Source organism: Amblyomma maculatum, chromosome 5 (assembly GCF_055883805.1).
Source record: "Amblyomma maculatum isolate TAMU_Amacu chromosome 5, ASM5588380v1, whole genome shotgun sequence".
Lineage (NCBI taxonomy): Eukaryota > Metazoa > Arthropoda > Arachnida > Ixodida > Ixodidae > Amblyomma > Amblyomma maculatum.
In genome coordinates, this window is record NC_139348.1 from 94247447 (window position 1) to 94269696 (window position 22250).

The following is a 22250-nucleotide window of genomic DNA, read 5'->3' on the forward strand; positions in this document are numbered from 1 at the left end:
ACATACATACATACATACATACATACATACATACATACATACATACATACATACATACATACATACATACATACATACATACATACATACATACATACATACATACATACATACATACATACATACATACATACATACATACATACATACATACAAGAATCTCAAATTATTTGCCCTAGTACATCGCAAAGAAAGCTAAAACAGCTGCTCAAATTTCGCTTTAGGGGGTGCCGTAACGTCTTTGAAATGTCTACATTTTCTGTCAGCGCCGGCCTTAAAAATGACCCCTTGGCGCCATTATTGAGAGACTGGTTGCGTTTTATCTTTAAATGATTATGAAAGATGTGCTGGTTGGTTTCATGCGTACGATTAAAGAAAAAAATCCCGCGTTAGAGGTTCAGCCCTGGTAAGTTGTATTTACGTTTCTGCGTGCCGTAGCGTGCACAAGTAAAATAGCCTCGCATCCTGATTGATAAATCAAAGGTTATAACAGACTCTCCATGGGATAATCTTACCGCAGCGACGGTCCAGTCGGCTCCGTGCACGAAGGAGTACTTACAGTAGACGTCATCGGCTCCCGTCAGCTATAGAGAAAGTTCACCAAAGAAAACAATTCGTGCTTCAGAAATGAAATATTTTCAAAACAGATGCCTGTAAGACAGACAGACATGTCAGTTCAGGCCCTCTTGGCTAATCAAAATATGTAACAATTTATTTATTTTTTTATTTATACATGTACCTAAAGCACCCGTCGAGGGCGTTTTTGTAGGTGGGATACAGTATAAAAGCATACATTGTCGTGCAGATGACAACTTGCAAAAAAAACAATAAAAATGATAAAAAGTACAACGCATTTCATTACTGAGCAAAGTCATAACAAAAGAATCATGAAATCAAGGAAGAAGCAAAAAATGACGTATTGAATAATAACCAATCGTATACAAAAACAAAATATTTTTGAAAACGCACAGCAGCACAGCACATAAAAAAGAAGGTTGTTTCAACAAAAGGCGCGACAAAGCATTTTCAAACGAAGATTGCGGGGCTAAGAAAACTTCTGGCAATTTATTCCAGTCAGGCACTTTTTGGGAAAAAAACGAGTTTTTAAAGACATTTATACGGCACTGGTATTCTTGAATCTTTAAAGAATGATCTAAACGGGAGGATATATAGCTGGGAGCTTTCATGTGTAAATCTTTAGGCTAATATGTTGCGCCTATAAAAATATTGTGAAATAGCTTAAGATATGTGCGCTGGCTTGCAGAAGAGGCCACCCTCTTTGGCTTTGATTTATCCTCTAGTGAAAATCAGCGCTCACTACGACGTTGAAGTTTTCCAAAGCATGACAGATGGGATGGTGGTGGTAAGAACATTTATTTACACAAGGGACAGGAGGTATGTTTGGATCGGCCCATAAGGGACCGGTCCTTGCAAGCACTAGGTGGAGGTCTCTAGTTGGGGACCCCAGGGGCGGTTGCCGCCGCTCGGGCGCGTCCGACTAAGGCTTGTTGGGCCTGTAAGTCGTGGCAGCCGAGCACCTCCCAGTTCTCTCGGGTTGGGTTGGGGATGGGGGGAATAGCCGGGTTGGAGGGGCAGGCCCACACCATGTGATAGATGACAGAAGACACCGCTCCACAGTGTGGGCAGCTGGCACTAAAGGAGGGGTCAAAATGTTTTAGGGCTGCCGGGCACAGCAATGTATTGGTGAAAAGGCGGAGAAGGAGCCGCTCATCCGCCTTTTTTAGACCTTTACATGGGCTGGGGTGAAGCCGATGACAATTCTGAAAGTACGTCGTGATATCTTTGAAGGTGTGGGCCGGATTAAAATCGGGTTCCTGATCAGGTAGGGAGGAGAAAACAGCCCGGTGAGAGAGCGCGCGGGCGGCTGCGTCTGCTGCCTCGTTTCCTGCCAAACCCTGATGAGCAGGGGCTCATATAAGGTAGCGGTGTGCGGGGTCCGTATCCCGTATGCAATTTAAGTAAATTTTATAGGCTAGTAAGGGAGTACAGGCTTGTCTGATGTTCCGACAGGCTCCTCGCGAGTCGGTAATTATGTATTTTGAGTCGGAATGAGAGGCCGCGAGAGCAATCGCCACCTTTTCTGAGTGTGTTGTACTGTGGGCTCTGAAGGTGAGACCGTTAACCGTTTTGCTGTTGTGAACTACAGCGGCCGTGTACCATCCCCCGTGGTGAGGGCCGGAGGCGTCCACGTAGTATACACCTGTTTTGTTGCCATTATGTCGGGCTAGGGCTTCCGCTCGTGCCAGGCGCCGACCATTATGATCTTCGTGTGACATATTCGCTGGCAGAGGGCGCGTCTCCACAATTCTGGGATGCGACACCTGTCTTCCATGAGTGTGGTGTGTTGGGCCAAACGCCGTGAGCCCCCAGCAAAACGGCGGCAGCCAAGGCAACAAGCTTCAGGTGGCAATGGCGGAACGCCGCCTGCTGCTCCTGCCACCGACATGAAAACGCCGCCTGGAAAAAAGGCGCCTCCACCGCCACCGCTCAGCGGCACGGACAACCACCACTTCCCGGCTCTCAAGACGGGTGGCGCTGCCGGCGCCCGGGCATCCGCGCCCCAACATGGCAAACAGGAGAGCAACTTGGCGGGGATCGCCTCCTCTTCTCCCCAGCCCCCCTCTTCCCCACTCACCGTCTCCGCGCTCGATGCGGAATACAAAAAACAGATTGATGTGCTTCGGGCACAGAATGAAATTTTACTGAACAAAATTGAAAATTTAGAATCAAAATTGGCGTCCGCCGCTCCGAGCCCGCAGAACTCGGATGTGATGGAGAGCGATGCGGAGCTTTCGCCAGCCCTCGTGACAGCGATCTCCGCGATGGAGGAACGCTTATCCTCAAGAATGCAATCTATGATCGAGGCCGCTATGGACCAGATCTTCACTAAGGTCATAACTGCCATACCCGCGGTCGTCTCAAAACACATCTCGGACAACCCCCGCCTCCTCCGTCGGTCGGAGCCCGTTAAGGACTTATTCCGTCCTGCAAAATTCAACCGTCGGATCACTGATTCGGACAATGAGGACAGCTGCCCCGCTCCTGCCGCAACCCCCTTGGTGCCGCAGGTAGCTGGCTCTGGGGCAGCCACTCCCTCCTCCTCCCCTCCAAAAATGTTCAATCATGGCGAGACACCTTAGTTACAGGCGCTCTTCTACCTCCAATTCGGCCATCTCAACATTAATAGCACAATGAAACTGTAGAGGCTTTAAGGACCGCACTAAGCGGGCCAATTTCCGCCTCTACCTTGAAACATTCGAGTCGGTACCAGCCGTGGTTGCCTTCCAGGAGCCAGGCCTGGGCGCCACACTTTCAAATTACACGACGTTCCAACAGGATCCCGCGTCTTGTCTTCTCATACACAAAGCATGCACAGCCAACTTAGTGGATCTCGATCTCCAACTAGATTATTCCTATGTAATGGTGACAATCCTACCACTCCGTCGCAGGGGCCCGCCATTGCATGTACTCGACGTGTACTGCCCTTCCAAACTCAAGCGAGTGACATTCGCGGACCTCTTCAGCCGCGCGCTAAGAGTAGCGGGTCGCGATCCCCTCCTGATCGTGGGCGACTTTAACGCTCCCAGTCAGCTGTGGGGGTATCGCAAGGAGGAGTAGCGTGGACGTAAGTTGGCGGAACTTGCGTCCACGTTGGGCCTCACCCTCCACACTGACCCGGTCTGCCCAAGACGGTTAGGAACCTCGTGACACGGGATATGTGTCCGGACTTAACCTTCACTCGCAACATAAGACACGCGGACTGGCTCAACACCGAGGAAACCCTCGGCAGTGACCACTGCATCCTTATCATTACAATACACACACGCCCGCTCAAACGTCCCACAACACAAGCCCGTATCCCAGATTGGATGAAATTCAGGCAAAATTTTGACTCACTTGATAACACACCCATTTCCGAGCAGGGCTACTCAGCATGGTCCCAACAGCTGCTGACACACCTTCGCTCACATGAAACACAGATCCAGCTCTCAGAGGCGGTTACGGGCGTGGATAACCACCTCCTACACCTCTGGGAAGCCCGTCGCAGCCTCGTCCGCCGTTGGCGACGCCAGAAACACAACAGAAAGTTTAAAGCTCGAATTGCCGAGCTCACCCAGAAAGCGGCTGAGTACGCGGCCCATCTCGCCGACTCCAACTGGGTGGATAGATGCAACACGGCTGCGCGATAAAATGTCTAGCCGCAACACATGGCGCCTCTTTCGAGCCCTCATCGACCGAACCCAAGCACGAACCGAAACACAGAAACATTTGCAGAGAGCCATGCATGCTTTCTCTGGCAACACGACTCAACTGGCACAGAAACTACGGGACCAGTATCTGTGTACAGCCCAAGACCCCCGTGGATCATCATACTCTTATGCAGGCAGAGAGAACACAGAGCTGGATCAACATTTCCAGCTCCATGATCTGCGGGCGGTTCTCGCCAAAATGAAACGGGGCACTGCCCCGGGAAGGGATAAGGTCACCATCAAGCTTTTGACGAACCTTCCGACTCGGCATACCAGTCCCTCCTCGACTACATCAATGCGATTTGGCGCGGGGACACCCCCCTGCCAAGCGACTGGAAAACGGCTCTGGTAACCTTTATTCCTAAATCAGGGAAACCAATTGACACAGATAACCTCCATCACATCTCTCTCACCTCCCGTGTGGGCAGACTAATGGAGACGATGGTGCGGGACCGGCTATCTGAATATCTTGAACAAAAACATGCATTCGCAGGCACCATGTTCGGATTCCGCCCACACAGACGGGATGGCAAGGAGAACAGCTGTACCCCGGTCATTGACTTCAGCCTTACATGGGTGAGAAAAATTGGGCAAAAGGTTCAACCCAGCTGAACCTAAGTAACCAAAGCAAAAGTGACGGCACGTTTCGTTCGACCCTGCCCCTCTTCGTCTTTGTACAGCAGCCTCTGGGCGAGCTACGTCCACTAATGATCATATTCGGCCTGTCATCTTCGCAACCTCTGAGGCGCACACTGTTCATTACGCGTCTCGCCTGGATCATCCATGAGGACTGCAAGCGTTAAATTGTTGAGAGCTGTTCGATCTTTTTGCACCAGCTATCAGACAGAGTGAACGGCACCGCTCCAGATTAGCTACAATTGAATGACGTCACCGTTGTCACGTGCACAGGCAGAGGAGAGCGCGCGGTTACCCCGGTTTTGACGGTGGCTGAGTGACGTCATAGTTTCCACGGGGTTTCTGCTCGGTTCAAGGTCAAACACGCGCATACGGCGGGCACGGTGAAGAAGATAGGGTGAGGAGTAGTAAAGCTTTTCGCTATTAAAATCGGTTTAATAAAGAAGACTGCAAGTAAGAAAAAACGATGTTGTCTTCGCTCGCGTTGAAAATAAAAGGAAGGTGAGAAGTAGGCCAGCTCACAATTAGGAGTATCAAATGAGAATTTAATTTTGTTGGAGCCGACAAGAGCGGCAGTTTCCAAACATTACGCTGTATTACACACTAATACTATTCTACATTTCTATCTGCAAATGTTTGTACTGAAATTGGCGGCTTTCCACTGAAGGCGGTTTGTTTCAACCTAAAGCCCAGAACTTTATGACAGCAAGACGATTGGGGATGCGCGCAACTCTTCCCTCACGAAGGACAGGTTGTTACAAGAGTTCGACAGACAAATATTAAGATATGCGCAATCATGGAAGGACTTGGATTGGAATTCTTAATGGGGACTAATGTGTGGGGACAATGGTGGTATGGAAAGAACACCGCGGAGCATCACGCGTAGAAAGGAGAAAAACGGCAATATGGGTAAGGGTGAAAGTGACAGAGTGGAGCTCGGTCAGTTGCTCTCGCAACGGAGGTGGCCGTCACGCGGCGTGCGAAGGCGGCTAACAATAACAGACTGCAGTAGTACTGGCTGGCGGATGCAACAGAGGAACCGTCATTAAAGCCGCGCGCTTCTAGTAACGATCAGCTCTAAATATTGACTAGATGACACTGATGCACAGAGTGTTTCGCTTCTGTGCATCTTGTGGGCTGACGTCAGTGACAACAGTTGCCTCGTAACACTGCTTCTTCCAGACGTACCGTTACTTCTGAAGAGACCAGGAAGCATGAACGGGAGCCTCGCCATACCAGAGTAGAGACGCCACCCTCAAAATTTGCCTGGATCGCGTAAAAAATTTGCAGATAAGAGGAGGCGTCCGCGTGTTGTGCGATGTCAGCGCACGGTAAAGATAATAATAATTGGTTCACAGGAAGGGAAAGGCGCAGTATCGGTCACACTTGTGTCTGTGGACACCTGAACCGCGCCGTAAAGGAAGGGAGGAAGATGGGAGTTAAAGTGGAAAGAGAGAAAGAGAAGCCGTAGCGGAGGGCTACGGAGTAATTTCGACCACCTGGGGATCTTTAATTCCTATGTATATTTCCTAGATTCATATATATATATATATATATATATATATATATATATATATATATATATATATATATATATATATATATATATATATGGTTGGTTTGTGTGGTTTAACGTTCCAAAGCGACTCAGGCTATGAGAGACGCCGTAGTGGAGAATTTCGACCACCTGGGGATCTTTAACGTGCACTGACATCGCACAGCACACGGGCGCCGTGCTGTTCGCCTGCATTGAAAAGCCGCCGCCGAGGCCAGGATTCGATCCCGCGTCCTTGGGAACAGTAGTCGAGTGCTGTAATCACTGCCCTACCTCGACAGGGTATATATATATATATATATATATATATATATATATATATATATATATATATATATATATATATATATATATATATATATATATATATATATATATATATATATATTGTAAAAGAAGGCTAGGTCGAGACGGCGAGGTCGTGACGGCAAGGACAGCCAAGCCTTGTCTAGCGCTTGAATCCGATCACGAACCCAGGCGCGCGCCGGAGCCGGCGCCGCGGGACGATGATGATGGTATGTACAAATGAAAGAATTAAGATCATGGCATGTACAAATGAAAGAAGGTCCACAGAAGGCTCACACAATCTGCCCGGGGGGACGGAAGCGGCCAGCCTGGTCGCTCCTAATTAACCGATGTACCGCGGCGCACAAACGGTTTCAGGCGAGAAACATGAACAATTTCAGTTCTACGGTGGCGTCGATCGGCTGGGGGATCAACAGGCGTGACTTTGTAGTTAACTGGAGAAGTTTGGCTGATAATCTTGTAGGGGCCAAGGTAGCGGTGGTGGAATTTGTCACTAAGGCCAGGGGTGCGCAGTGGTGTATACAGCAGTACTTAGTCACCGGGACGATAAGAGACCACGCGATGCGTAGAATCGTAGCGACTCTTGCGGTCTTCCTGGCACGCTGCTGTGTTGAGGCGGGCAAGATGACGGCATCTGGCCACACGAGATAAGAACTGGGTAGGTACTGATGTGGAGTAGTCGGGCGTAGAGAAGAAGGAAGCGTCGAGAATTGTAGTGGGAGGACGGCCATAAACGAGGAAAAATGGAGAATAACCGGTAGTCCGCTGTACTGCTGTGTTATAGGCGAAAGTGACGAATGGTAGAATAGTGTCTCAATTTCGATGATCCGGTGTGATGTACATGGAGATCATATCCGATAAGGTGCGGTGAAATCGCTCAGTCAGCCCGTTAGTCTGGGGATGGTAGCTTGAGGTTGTCTTATGAAGGGTGGATGACGCGTGAAGAACTTCGGCAACGACTGCCGAAAAGAAGGCCGTCCCGCGGTCACTTAGGAGCACCCGAGGAGCGCCATGACGCAATACAATTGATCGCAAAAAGAAATTTGCTACTTCTTGAGCGGAACCGGTCGGTACAGGTGCTGTCTCAGCGTAGTGTGTAAGCTGGTCGACAGCTGTTATAATCCAATGGTTACCCCCATCGGAGAGAGGTAGGGGACCATATAAGTCAATGCCGACTACGTCGAATGGCGTGGCGGGACAGGGAACAGGTTGTAGAAGGCCAGCGGGCGAAGACGTCGGCCGTTTGCGACGTTGGCACAGAGGGCAGGATGCGACGTATTCGGCAACGCAGGAAGATAGGCCAGGCCAAAAGAATCGTTTTTTTCACTCGGTCGTAGGTTTTGTCAACACCAAGGTGACCTGCAGTAGCGTCATCGTGGAGAGCCGCCAGTATACGTGGACGAAGCACACGCGGCACGACTGGGATCCAGCGAGTTCCATCAGGGCAATACACGAAGCGGAGTAGGATGCCATCTTCGAGCTTAAAATTGCGAAGTTGTCGGCGAAGCCGAGCATTGGGTGGGTCCGAAGCGCCAATAAGGCGGTCGATGATGGGTCGGCAGTAGGCATCGGCGAATTGCTGTGAGCGGAGAGCGTGTTTGTTTTCAGAGTCATCAAATGAAACTGTTGTGATATACGTCGACGAAAGAGATGGTCGGCTGTGGTCATAGGTGGAAATGCATTGGGAAAAAAAACAGCAAGCCGATTCCGAAAGTGGACAGCGAGAAAGAGCGTCGGCGTCTTGGTGTTGGCGACCCGATTTATAAGTGACGTCGAAATTGTATTCTTGCAGGCGTAGAATCCAACGGCCAAGTCGGCCTGTCAAATTTTTGAGCGAAGACAACCAGCAAAGAGCATGGTGATCGGTCACAACTGTGAAATGCCGACCATATAGGTAAGGGCGAAATTTTTGGACAGCCCAGACGACGGCAAGGCACTCCTGCTCGGTAATGATGTAGTTTTTCTCAGCTGGAGTCATAGTCCGACTGGCGAAGGCAATCACTTTCTCACGCGAAGCTGCATCGCGCTGCAGTAGTACAGCTCCAAGACCGAGACCACTAGCATCAGTGTGCAGGATGGTTGGAGCGCTGTCACTGAAGTGGCCAAGAACAGGGTCTGATGTGAGGGCGTGCTTCAGATTATTAAAAGCGGCTTCGCACTGTTCAGTCCACACGAAAGTGCTGCGTGCTTTAAGTAGTTCACGAAGTGGAGCAGCAATACTTGCAAAATGCCTTATAAAACGCCGGAAATAAGACGCCAGGCCGAGAAAACTGTGCATATCTGTAATCCGTTGTGGACGAGCAAAGTTCAAGACCGCGACGATTTTTTCAGGGTCTGGACGAATGCCGTCATGGCTGACTAGATGTCCCAACATTTTAATTTCCTTCTGTGCAAAGTGGCACTTCTTGGTGTTGAGCTGGAGGCCCGCTGAAGCGAGACACGTGAGGACCTCATTCAGGCGCGTGAGATGGTCGTTAAAAGTTGACGAAAAGATGACAATGTCATCCAAGTAACATAAACAGGTTCTCGATTTTAGGCCACGAAGTACAGTGTCGATTATTCTTTCAAATGTCGCTGGTGCGTTACAAAGTCCGAAAGGCATAACATTAAATTCGTAAAGGCCATCGGGAGTTGAGAAAGCGGTTTTTTCTTTATCGTCCGCGTGCATAGGTATTTGCCAATAACCTGAGCGTAGGTCCAAAGTCGAGAAATATTCGGCGCCTTGGAGAGAGTCAAGGGCGTCATCAATTCTTGGCATTGGGTATACAACTTTGCGGGTAATTTTGTTGAGTGCCCGGTAATCAACAGAAAAGCGTACCGAGCCGTCCTTTTTTTTAACTAACACTACTGGGGAGGACCATGGGCTTGTCGAGTGACGAATAATATTGCGATAGAGCATGTCATTTACATTTTCTTCAATTACTTTTCGTTCAGAGAGGGAAACCCGATAAGGCCGTCGGCGAACGATAGAGTTACCTTTAGTAATGATGCGATGGTGCGCAACACTAGTCCGTCCCAGTGGTGGAGAAGTGGCATCAAAAATGGCTTGGTGGTGTCGAAGCAATGTCAGCAGTTCTTGGCGTTGGTTCGGCGTGAGGTTAGGATTAATAGTCTTTGTGAGAACAGAAAGAGAGACGTCTGGCGAAACACGGCCCTGAGGCAGAGGGGCGGTGAGCACCATCAAGGACGAAGGTTGAACATCCAGCATGCAGGGGAGAGAAGTTCCTTTTCGGAGCACGAGGGATTCACGTGAAGTGTTAGTGGCCGCTACTGTCGCCGTTGCAGAACCTCACAAGGCTAGACGGGAAGGCGATACCGCGTGCAAGATGACGATGAGATGGTGCGATGAGTACGTCCCCGTCAGTGATGTGGTCAGAAACAACGGTAAGCAGTTTTTCGCTCTGAGGAGGCAAAACAGTATCAGAGGCGGCAACTAGGGGATGATGTCGTTCAGAAACTTCAGATGAAAAATCGCTGTCTGTCATATGGATAACACGGTCGCCACAAGAAATTAACGCCGAAGCGGTTGACAAAAAATCCCATCCTAAAATCATCAGATGCGCACATGGTGAGAGCACAGCAAACTGCACATGATGGCGGACGCCGTCAATAACAATTCGTACGGTGCACATTGCTAAAGGGCGCAAAGGGACGTCATTGGCTCCACGGAGTTCAGGCCCATCATATGGTGTCGTCACTTTTCGCAAACGGTAGCACAAATCAGCGTGAATGACAGAAATTGCAGCTCCTGTATCAATTATAGCTTCGACCGGTAATCCTTCAGCGAAAACAGAAATCACATTATACGGGCGATCTGGAGGACTTTTGGTAAGTTCGCAGAGTGCAGTTTGACCTCCAGAAACTGCAGCGCTTAGTTTTCCGGATGGCGGACAGGGATAGTTGTTGCGGGTCGGAGAGGGGAAACTGAGCGGCGGTATGGAGATAGGGACCGACGTCGGGATGCATGGGTTCCACGAGGCTCAGACGAGGATTCCGGAGGTGGGGATGACCTTCGAGGTGAGCTTGGAGTAAACCGGCGTTTATAATATGACGTTGGAGGGATGTCACTTTCAAAGGTATCGTAACCACGGCGCTCGTTCTGGAGGCGGCGACGACAGACGCGAGATATATGTCCTCTAATGCCACAGTAATAGCAAATTGGTCGGGAGGGGCGCCAAGGTGCGTAATAGGGTGTTGCAGGTTGAGCCGTCGTTATTGCATCGACGTGATTGTAGTTTGGTGCCGGTCGAGGCGGGGGAACTAAAGGAGGGGGGGATGCTGCGACGTGCGCGTAAGTCGGTACTGAGCGGGGTGCCGGAGGGCCAGATGTTATAGGTTCGGTGATTGTTGCCAGCTCTTCTTTGATGATGCTGCGAAGACCTGCGTCATTAGATGTTGCGGAAGAGTGTTCGCACCCGTGTCGACAGACAGGCTTGAGCGCCTGGAGCTCCTCGCGGATAATGGCTCGAATAAGTGCCCGCAGGTCGAGATCAGCATAGGTCGGGCCAGTAGCGTTGGCGGGCTGCAATCGGGAGGACTGCAGCTGGTCGATGCGTTGGCAGGTCGTAATAATGGAATCAATAATTGAAGGATTCTGAGCAACTAGGATGTTATACGCCGTAGAATTGATTCCTTTCAAGACGTGGTGTACTCGTTCATGTTCCGCCATGGTGGGACTAATACGCCGGCAGAGTGCAAGTATGGCCTCTATGTAAGACGCATATGACTCATCAGGACCTTGACGGCGTGAAGCGAGCTTGGTCTTCGCGATCTCAGTCCGAACTGCCGGGTCGGCGAAGTACTGTCGGAACTGCTGTTTCAAGGTGGTCCAGTTAGTTGCGTGGGGCTCGCGGTTGATGAGCCAAGTCCTGGCGACCTCAATAAGGTAGAACGAGATGTTGAGAAATTTCAGAGCATCGTCCCACCGGTTGTAGGCACTGCAGCGTTCGTAGGTGTCAAGCCAGTCATCGACGTCTTCATCGCGACGACCAGCGAACAGCGGCGGGTCGCGCTGTCGTGTGGGCACAGTCGGAGGGGGTGGTGCAGCCGAGGTAGAGGGTCCGGCTTGTTCGTGGGTACTGTCGGTAGACATAGCGATTGTGGCAGTTGCCAAACGGCGACCGGAACGTAGCTCCAGCGAGAGGCAGGGCCCAAGGCAGCAAGGGGATCAAATTTCGCCTCCACCACTTGTAAAAGAAGGCTAGGTCGAGATGGCAAGGTCGTGGCGGCAAGGACAGCCAAGCCTTGTCTAGCGCTTTAATCCGATCACGAACCCAGGCGCGCGCCGGAGCCGGCGCCGCGGGACGATGATGATGGTATGTACAAATGAAAGAAGAAGATCATGGCATGTACAAATGAAAGAAGGTCGACAGAAGGCTCACAATAAATATATATATATATATATATATATATATATATATATATATATATATATATATATATATATATATATATATATGTATGTATAGCTTGAGAAAGAAGTGAGGGCTCGTTATGATGTACCGGTTATTACTGCTGTTTCAGTTTCAGTTTCAGTTTAGTCGTTCAGCCGTGTCCGACTCTTCGGGACCCTATGGACCATGTCACGCCACGCTTTCCGGTCTCTCACTATCTTCCTAACATCACATAACTTCATCTGCAGTGCCTCGAGGATGCCATCTAACCAACGCGTTCGCTGCCTACCCCTTCTCCGGTGACCCTCAACCTTTCCCAACATCAAATCTTTCTCCAGCGACTCCGCTCTTCTCATCAGATGACCAAAGTAGCTGAGCTCTAACTTTAAAATTTGACCCTCCAATGAGCAGTCAGGGTTTATGGTGGACAATATCGACTGATTTGATCTTCTGGCAGTCCAGGGAACTCTCAAGAGTCTTCGCCAGCACCACAATTCAAACGCGTCAATTCTTCGGCGGTCAGCCTTTTTCACAGTCCAACTCTCGCATCCATACATCACAACTGGAAAGACCATAGCACGAGTTATACGGATCTTGGTTGGCAGACTAATGTCTCTGCTCTTTACTAGGCGGTCAAGGCTAACCATTGCTCTCTTTCCCAGAAGCAGGCGTCTCCTAATTTCATAGCTGCAGTCTCCTTCCGGGGTAATCTTGGAGCCCAAGAACGGAAAATCTGTCACAGCTTCCACTTCTTGCCCATTGATGCTCCAGGACTTGATAGGGCAAGACGCCATGATCTTTGTCTTTTTAATGTTCAGTTTAAGCCTAAACTTCTCACTCTCTTCTTGTACGCGGATCAGAAGTCTCTTGAGTTCCACTTCACTTTCTGCCGTTAAAGTGGTATCATCCGCATATCTAAGGTTGTTGATACGTTTTCCAGCAATCTTCACTCCAGCTGAAGACTCGTCCAGACCGGCCTTCCTCATGATGCACTCTGCATATAGGTTAAATAGGCAGGGCGACAGTATGCAGCCTTGCCTCACTCCTTTCTCGATCGGAAACCAATCAGTAAGACCATGCCCAGTTCTGACTGTGGCCTCTTGCCCTGCATACAGGTTCCTGAGGAGACACATTAGGTGAATGGGAACTCCCATCACTTGGAGAGCTTGCCACAATCTGCTGTGATCTACGCAGTCAAACGATTTCGCATAATCAATAAAGCAGAAGTAGATGGGTTTCTGGAACTCTCTTGCTTTTTCCATGATCCAGCGAAGGTTATTAAATTTGGTCTCTAGTTCCTCTGCCCTTGCGAAACCCAGCTTGCACGTCCGGAAGCTCCCGATCCACATACTGCTGCAGCCTACCTTGGAGGATTTTCAACATCATCTTGCTAGCATGCGAAATAAGCGCGATGTGCGGTAGTTGGAACAATCTTTGGCACTGCCTTTCTTTGGAATGGGGATATAAACTGACCTCCTCCAATCCTGTGGCCACTGCAGGGTTGTCCAATTCTTCTGACATAATGTATGCAGAATATTAGCAGCGTCATGGTTGAGGTTTTGAGCAACTCAGCTGGAATGCCATCAATTCCGCTAGCTTTGTTCTTAGCAAGGCTGGCTAAGGCCCATTCAACTTCACTCTTCAGGATGCCCGGCTCGAGATCAGTAATCACAACCGTCTTATGTAGGGTTTGCACATTCGGGTCCTTCTTGTACAGTTCTTCTGTGTATTCCTGCCACCTCTTCTTTATCTCTGAGGCTCCAGTGAGGTCCTCTCCTTGTTTGTCCTTTATCACGCCCAGCTTAGCACAGAAGCTTCCTTTGATATCTTTGATTGTCTTATACAGAGCTCCAGTGTTCCTTAATTGGCTGTTGTCCTCAACTGCTTGGCACTGTATGTTCAGGAAGGCATTCTTATCTCTCCTTGCTATTTTCTGAAAATCCACATTGAGAACCTTTTATCTTTCTCTTTCCCCCATAACTTTTGCCATCCTCCTTTCTTCAGCTATTTGCAAAGCCTCTTCAGATAACCAGTTTGCTTTCTTGCATTTCATTTGCTTTGGAACTACCTTAGTAGCAACTTCTTGTATTATATCACGAACACCAGTCCACTGATTACTGCGGTAATCAGTAATTAAATACAAAGTCGAAGTAAACAGAACGCGCCGATTCTGGGGACAGAAGCCACGACCTCCGAATATCACGTAGCTGGGGAAGGGTGGCGGTTCCTGGCCCTACGGGGCTGGGACGGTAGGTCAATGCCGCTTACGGAGGGGGCTAGCCAGCCACTCATTTTTTTCTGTTGTAGGCTGTCATTGCACCCGCCACCGCTTCGGTGGTGGCGGATGACGGCTGTTGTTGCGGCGCGTGTCTTTCTCTCCCTCTTCTTCTTTTTTTCTTTCTTGTCTGTTTCCTCTTCTGTCCGCACGAGGCAGCGGAGGTGGCTCAGCTACAGAGCCAGTAGCAGGCCCGTGCATTTTCTTTTCTTTGTTCCTAGAGCAACAACAACAACGTAGCTGGTGCTCTTACTAACTGAACTGTTACCGACCTTGACAGCGTTACCGAAAGATTGATTGATTGAATGTCCTTTATTGAATGGGAAGGCTCATGGCCAGGGATGGGGATAAAGGGAAGTAGACAGAATCTTCATTGTTTAGGTCGTCACTCAAATCACATTGCTCTAATCAGGCCACTAAGCCAGCCATACTTGGCAAATATCATCTGTGTGTTAGCATCAGTTTCTAGAAGGGAACGGTAGTTCAGGCGGTAGGGTTTGATCTCGGAGCGTCCAGTAGGAAAAGTAGGGCAATCCCAGAGTAGATGAGATATGCCGCCGCGAGTTAGAGTCGTACAGTGGGGGCACGTAATCATTTTCTCTGTATACTGACGCCAGCGGGCCATAATACGTGGCGTGTAAGCTGCATAGGCAATGAGCTTGTTCAAAAAGACTTTTTGGCTTCGGGTGAGGCGGGTTTTTCTCGTAAAAGGTGGTTCTGGTGTGGCCACCTACATGCGATGATGACTGAAGCTACGAAGACTGGTCCGAGTATAGTGCATAAGGGCAAGAGAAGGGGTGAGTTGCCCGCCCAAGGTCGAGTAAGGATTAATCAAGGGGGGTGGGGAAGTAAATGTGGACATCCCACCTGCCAAGACAGCCGCGGCATGTGCCGCCGCATTGTCCCCTGATTCGTCCGAGTGACCGAGTGACAGCACTTCAGAGTCCTGCTTCTCCACCTATAAGTTCCTCAAAGGCAAATGCAATCATTATTATCACAATTTTAATAACTTTTGTTGTTCATTGAAGCCTTGATAGTTCCACAACATGAGGCAAAAGCAAACTATACGCCTGCTTACATTTGGCAATAAGTACACATTACCAGGACCAAGCGATTTTTCATTTGACGTATATGTTTTGCAAGCTTGTTTTCTAGGCTTTGGAGTAACTTTATCTGTTATGTTCTTAAAGCTATAAACGCTCTTGCCAGTAGAGAAAACTTAGACCTATTTTGGATGCCACTATTTCGTTTATTTATATATTTATTTTTATTTATTGATATTTCAAAGGCCCCATTATGGGACTTTACATGAGGGGTGGGCTTATTTCTGAAAAGTGACTACGTTTTTCTAAAACTGTGTATACTCGTATACCACTGAATACTTTTACGGAAGCGCTTACTGAAATACAAGTCTTGATTGAAGAAATCAAGTGGACCTTAGATATTGTTTTTCTCAACTGGCGCCTCATTGAATGTATTCTCTTATAGTTTGCTCTACCTATCAACACTGTACCCTTGTACTATCGTAGATAACGGACGGAACCCTGCTATTCGAGCAACACTCACTGATAGAATTGGAACCGATGGCCAGCTCTGCATGTAGTTCGAGAAGGTGAAGATGAGAATTAATGTCTGTCTATCTATAGAGCGAGGTTAGATTAGAGCCAGCCATGCACACCTTTTTGCATTTTAACATATATTGTATAACCTCATAAAGTGCACACTAGAATGAGGGTCACTACTAACAAATTCGAAGCGAAAAGAAAACGAAAAAGAAAAAAATTGAAAAGAACCAGCAGCAGTGTTTCACGTATGTATGATCCTCTTAATGGGGCACGTCCACGGTGAGATAATTTGGTCATAACTATTAATCAGCTGACCACGAAGAAAAAAGTGAAAATAAAAATACGTTTCACTTTATCTTTGCAGCTTCTTGGACCACGACGTCGCCACTTTGGGTCCCAAACGATACCTTCTCATTTTCTTAAAAAACAAAATTTCTAGACAACCTTTCAATGAGGACTCGTTTTCTGCCTCCTAAGTCCGCTTTTGTTACGCTCTGCGTTTAAACTAAGTCTGAAATATATGTACGCAGGTTGCGCGCTAAAAATTTTTGTTTGGGAGTGCTCGAGAAACCATGAACCTTCATGTAATGTAGAAATACAGTTAGTATCAAAGCGCACTATAATTGCAGACAAGAATCACATTCCTTATTGTTAGGATCAATTTCAGTAGCGCAGCTTAGAATGTCTCAGAAGATTCATCTGCGAGTCGAAATAGTTAGAGCAAAGAAGTGCTGCGTGGTCATGGCTCGTCTTTAACGAATAATACTGCGGGCGTTCAGATATATTAAGGATAGCGTGCTCTTTACATTATTCAGAACACCTGCGAAACTTGAACGGCTAGCTGTCTGATGTAAAATAAAGGAAATGGGTTCTTGTTCTATGTGCAATATAAAGCAAAACCGAAAATGAGCGTTTAGCGCCCACTTTTCGAATTCAACTTCTTTTTTTTTTTTTTTTTTTTTTTTTACTGTTGAGAGTATCAGCATTCGTGTAGCTGTATACGCAATAGAAAGTCTTTCTCGCTTCACATTATTTGCATGGACTTTCGTTTTACGGCAGGTAAAATGTAATCCTGCTGATATATAAAAATGTTGCTTACCTGAGCCGATTCTATTTGCCCGCTGACATTCAGCATGAAAAGGACGTTGGCCTCCATAACGTTGATATCTGTAATGAACAAGATTCGGAACCCTGGTATATAAAGTCTGCCTAGTGCATCTATTTCGCCGCCTTACATGTCACACCGATGTAGCAGATGACCTTAACACTGGGACTGGCAAGCGAGCTCTCTGAAAGCAAGAATGTTATTATGCTAATCACTGAATCGGTCTTTAAGGGTGAACTGTTCTGCGGAGAGTAAATCAAAAAGCAGAAAATCGAGGGCTACAAAAAAATAAAAAAATTTTCTCCATTTTGAAATTCGGTTCGCAGTGATATATTTCAATTCATGACATAGTTCTTAAATCCTTTCCTTAACGGTCTTCTTGCTTGCAATCTTGAAATGAGAATGGCGAAAATAACTTTTCTGTTACGCAGGGGAACGAACGCGCCGATCAGGTAGCTCGAGGGTACACGAGCCGAGCTTCCTCCCCAATCGGACGATCTACCCGAGCGAGTCGGCCCTACGTACTCAGATATTCTGAATTACTATAAGGGGGTACGGATCCGCTATCCGCCGCCTCATCGGGGTCTAAAACAACAGGAGGCAGTGTACTGGCGAAGACTGCAGACAGGAACATTCCCTAACCTGCATATCCTAAGCAAAATTTACCCGTCACAATATCGGGACACCTGTCCATGGTGTGGTAGCACACCTTCGTTATACCACATCACGTGGCAATGCATAAATAACGACAGCTTTCGTAAAGACCCGAGTGCGGAACAGTGGGAGAGCCGGCTCTCCAGCGGCGATTTGGATTGCCAACTAGGTCTAATCCAGCACGCCCAGCGAGCAGCGAAGCTCAGCGGAGCCCTGGAATAGGGGCACCGACCCTGTGAGAAGGCGGAAGATGGAACTCTTCTGCTACTAGCACAAGACCCTCCTAGGGAAACTAACGTATTTCCTATCCTATCCTATCCTTCTGTTACGCAGCATAAAACACTACACCACACAACACGCACAAAATCTCTGCTCAGTGAAAGTGGCCAACACTAAAACGTTCTCTAAACTGAGTTAACTGCCGCAATCGTCCTTTAGAATCCACAGTACCGCTTTCTTGAGTCGTAGAAGATGGCTTTGCATTCATTCACGACTTCCGTCTGCCGCATTTGTTGTGAAGTTTTTAAACTAGTCATGACCACGAATGTTGTCAGGAATCTAGAACCATTGGCACTGACGAGGTGCATGAGGACTGAACGTGTTGGTGGCTTACCAATCGCAGCTTCCAAGCAAAACGACGACTACAGGGAGAGGAGCCACTCGTTTCCGCGCGCAAGCACGCCGGCAACACGCGCGTGCAGCGAACCGCAACAAACACGTCGCCATGGAGACCAACCATACAGCGGTGGTCGTGCTAAGTGCAGCTGTCGCGTACGCTGGCGCCATCTGCTGACAGCTTAAACGACTAGCGCAACGTGTTTAATTCAAATGTTGTGTAGCACAGCAATATCGCATTGGAAATGCAAGTAATTGGATAAGGGGAAAAACGCAGAAAAACCAACAAAATTTGAGGAACTTCGACACGAGTCTTATTTGCATCAAATTAATTTCAAAGCTGTTCTCTAGAGCAAAAATGATATTTTTGTGTGTGGCGTTTAACATTCCAAAGTGACTCAGGCTACGAGGGAGCCGTAGTGGAGGGATCCTAAAATTTCGGCCATCTTGTGGTGTAACGTGCATTGACGTTTGAACATTACATGGACTCCTTGATTTTTGCCTCCATCGACAAGAGGCCGCCACGGCCGGGTTTGGAACACACATCTTTGGGGTTTGTTGTCGAGCTTCACATCGTTGAACCGTGTAACGGGTAGAAAAAAGATGAGATTGGCAGTACAGAAAGTGGGAAACTTTTCTACCAGTGCGACTTGTAGTTACAGCTTACACGTGCTTGCGCACTTTTGTGCTTGTAAACGTTGCAAAGCTCACCCGGTCATTGTATACTCTGCACACGGCTCCTTAAGATAGAGAGGTTGTTTGCAGAACAAATTGGCTGTTATTTTTCAAACGACAATTTGTCATTTTATATGTGGTTCATGTAGCGTGTTCCTGAGGTCTCGCAATTATCCCAGTCCAGAAGAGGCTGAGTCGGGATGTCTGGTTCATAATGAAACAACCACTGGACGAGAGAGTGTCGCCTTCTTCAAGATAGAAACGTATATTTCTCTCCCGTCCCGTCTGATAGCGCAGTAATGTCGTATTCATCGTTATGAACCGCCCGACTCTCCTCTACAATTGTGTACATTTCTTTACATCGGGCACTTTCCTATCCTCTCTTAACCCTTTTCTGAGCTGTCATTTGTGGCAATAGTTTGGCTGCTTCTGTCGTTCCGGGCTCGTCTCCTGAAGTCCTCACTTAATCAATCCTATTCTGCGCATGTGTTTGTGTTGTTTCTTGGCCCTATTATCCCATTTTCGTCAATTTAATCAATTTTAGTGTCGTATTTTTATTTAAAAAAAATCGTGCCACTACGAAGAAATCATTTTTATATTTATAAAAATGACAATCTAATATTGAGGAAGTATTGTGAAAACCGCACGACTGGCTAGAAATAAGTTACTAACCATGCCTAACTATGAGTGGTAATGACTGTAATGACTAAGCATGACTCAGCAAGACTACGGATTGACCACTACGTCAAACGACGACTTTTAATGGCCGCACCTGACTGGAAAAGAGTAAATGTGCCTCGCTATCAGTGATAATGACTACGCGTGACTCAGCATTACTGCGGAACCACCAATATGTTAAACGACTACTTGTAATGTCCGAAACTGACTCGAAATGTGTAAATATACATGCTAATAATTCTTTTCTTTGTACCTCTATTATCTAAAATATCATCATTAGCACACAGTTGTGCTACCACACCATGATACCCAGATATAAAGCATGGCTTTAACTAAGCTATACGATGTTGCCTTCGTGACACAGAAGGAGCGTGTCCTTATCGGGATTCACGTGCACTGGCATCGATTTTAGTGATCCTCCCAACTCATATAGTTCTGCCACTTCATTGACGTCATGTTAATCTCGCGACCTCATCATACCCGCCTACCAATCAGGGCTTCTTGTCTTCCACAAAGTATTACCCTCAAGATGCATGCTGGGGATTTTATTGCCACAGCAATACCCGCGTCCCGTCGCGTCGTCTCGTGAAGGGCCACGTTTCACCTTGAACAGCCGGGAAGAAGAAGAAGAAGAAGAAGAAGAAGAAGAAGAAGAAGAAGAAGAAGAAGAAGAAGAAGAAGAAGAAGAAGAAGAAGAAGAAGAAGAAGAAGAAGAAGAAGAAGAAGAAGAAGAAGAAGAAGAAGAAGAAGAAGAAGAAGAAGAAGAAGAAGAAGAAGAAGAAGAAGAAGAAGGAGAAGAAGAAGAAGAAGAAGGATAAGGAGAAGGAGAAGAAGAAGAAGAAGAAGAAGAAGAAGAAGAAGAAGAAGAAGAAGAAGAAGAAGAAGAAGAAGAAGAAGAAGAAGAAGAAGAAGAAGAAGAAGAAGAAGAAGAAGAAGAAGAAGAAGAAGAAGAAAAAGAGGAAGAAGAAAAAGGAGAAGAAAAAGAAAAAGAGGAAGAAGAAGAAGAAGAAGAAGAAAAAGAAGGAGAGGAAGAAGAAGAAGAAGTGGAAGAAAAAGAAGAAGAAGAAGAAGAAGGAGAAGAAGAAGAAGAAGAAGAAGAAGAAGAAGAAGAAAGAACGCTCGGTAACTGGCAGCTTTTAGGTTTGCCCAAATCAGTGGCCAATGCTTTGCTATACTTGGAAGCTCGGATACCTAATCTAAATTCGCGATTTCAGCTTCCAACTGTGCGAGCATATTTAAGGTCTTTAGAGCCAGTCCCTGGAGTGGCTAACCCTATATTTACTTCCATCCTATCATACTTCTTTGATAACATTTGGCCTAGGTATAAGCTCCCTCAGGTTGTGTTTACTAATTCCCTGCTGTCGAAACTTTCAGTATCAGTAACCTCTTTAGTACTAGTTAACCACCGGCGGCCTGATACTATAATCTCATTTGATGTCACCCTCCCAGGGAATGCTAAGCATTTGTCTGCCAATGTATTAAATGCCCTTATAGAGGATTACCTAGACAATTTTCCGAGCCATATCGCCATTTTTACAGATGCGTCTCAGCAGGATGAAAAAGCAGCTATTGGCATATACTCCGATGCTCTTGATTGGAGTTATTCGTTTCGGGTCCACGACTATACGCCAATTTTCGCTGTTGAGTTTCTGGCTATTGAGTTGGCCTTGACTAAAATCCTTAGTAATGTTTCTAAGGCTATATTTCTTTGACAGCTTATTCATTTTGTCATCGCTCGAAAATTCGAGGGACATTTTGCTTTCCCGTTCCCTTTATATTGCTCTTCCTCCTCACATTTCAGATGTGCGTTTTCAATGGGTCCTTGGCCACTGTGGTATTACATATAATGAAAGGGCAGATTGTTTAGCAAAATCCGCTCTTAGTGGACCTCTTGTTCCATTCATAACAAATATAGTTTACTTAACTTTAGCACGATTTCAAAATTTTCAACGTCTCCATCACCTCAGTAACGAGCCTCTCCTTTCTGCACCAGATTACCAACACATCAGATGGCCTTGGCGTGGCCGCATGTGTGTTTCAAGGCTATGCGAAGTGTCTATAACTCTCTTGCGCTGCAGATTACCGAAACTAAATCTGCATTTATGTCGTTCGGGGCTATCCTCTACTAATCTCCGTGAGTCTTGGAAAGAAATTGAATCCATCGATCTTTTTTTTTTCTCTTCTGCCGGAGGTTCGCGCCTCTACGCAAAATTTACTTAGCAACTCCCTTTTTGAGATTAGGCCTTCCACTTACCATTCCAGTTCTCCTCTCCTTCGGGGCAAGCGTCAAGGGATATGCCTTAAAACCAGTGTGCGATGCCATTCATCATTATATAATTTCAACAGGTAGATTCCTATGCTAGGTATGATTTCATTACCTTTTCTTTTACTTTTTATTTTTTCCAAATTCTAGTTAAACATCCATAATTATATAAATACTTCAGTCCTTGAACATATATATTTACAATCTACAATGCACCCTGGCCCATCCCCCGCCGTGGGTATGTGCCATTTTGTCTGAG

The 22250-nt window shown here is 47.2% G+C and overlaps 1 protein-coding gene across 2 annotated transcripts in view; it reads right to left on the reverse strand.

Moving 5' to 3' along the window:
* Window positions 1-22250, reverse strand: part of B9d1 (B9 domain-containing protein 1) — a 154871-nt gene that overhangs the window by 25897 nt on the left and 106724 nt on the right. For both annotated transcript variants that reach the window (XM_084603911.1, XM_084603910.1), the window contains exons 2-3: window positions 17101-17168; window positions 516-584 (exon numbers count right to left, since the gene is read on the reverse strand). In XM_084603911.1, coding sequence (XP_084460037.1) covers window positions 516-584; window positions 17101-17168 — 137 coding nt within the window. The remainder of the gene's footprint in view (window positions 1-515; window positions 585-17100; window positions 17169-22250) is intronic.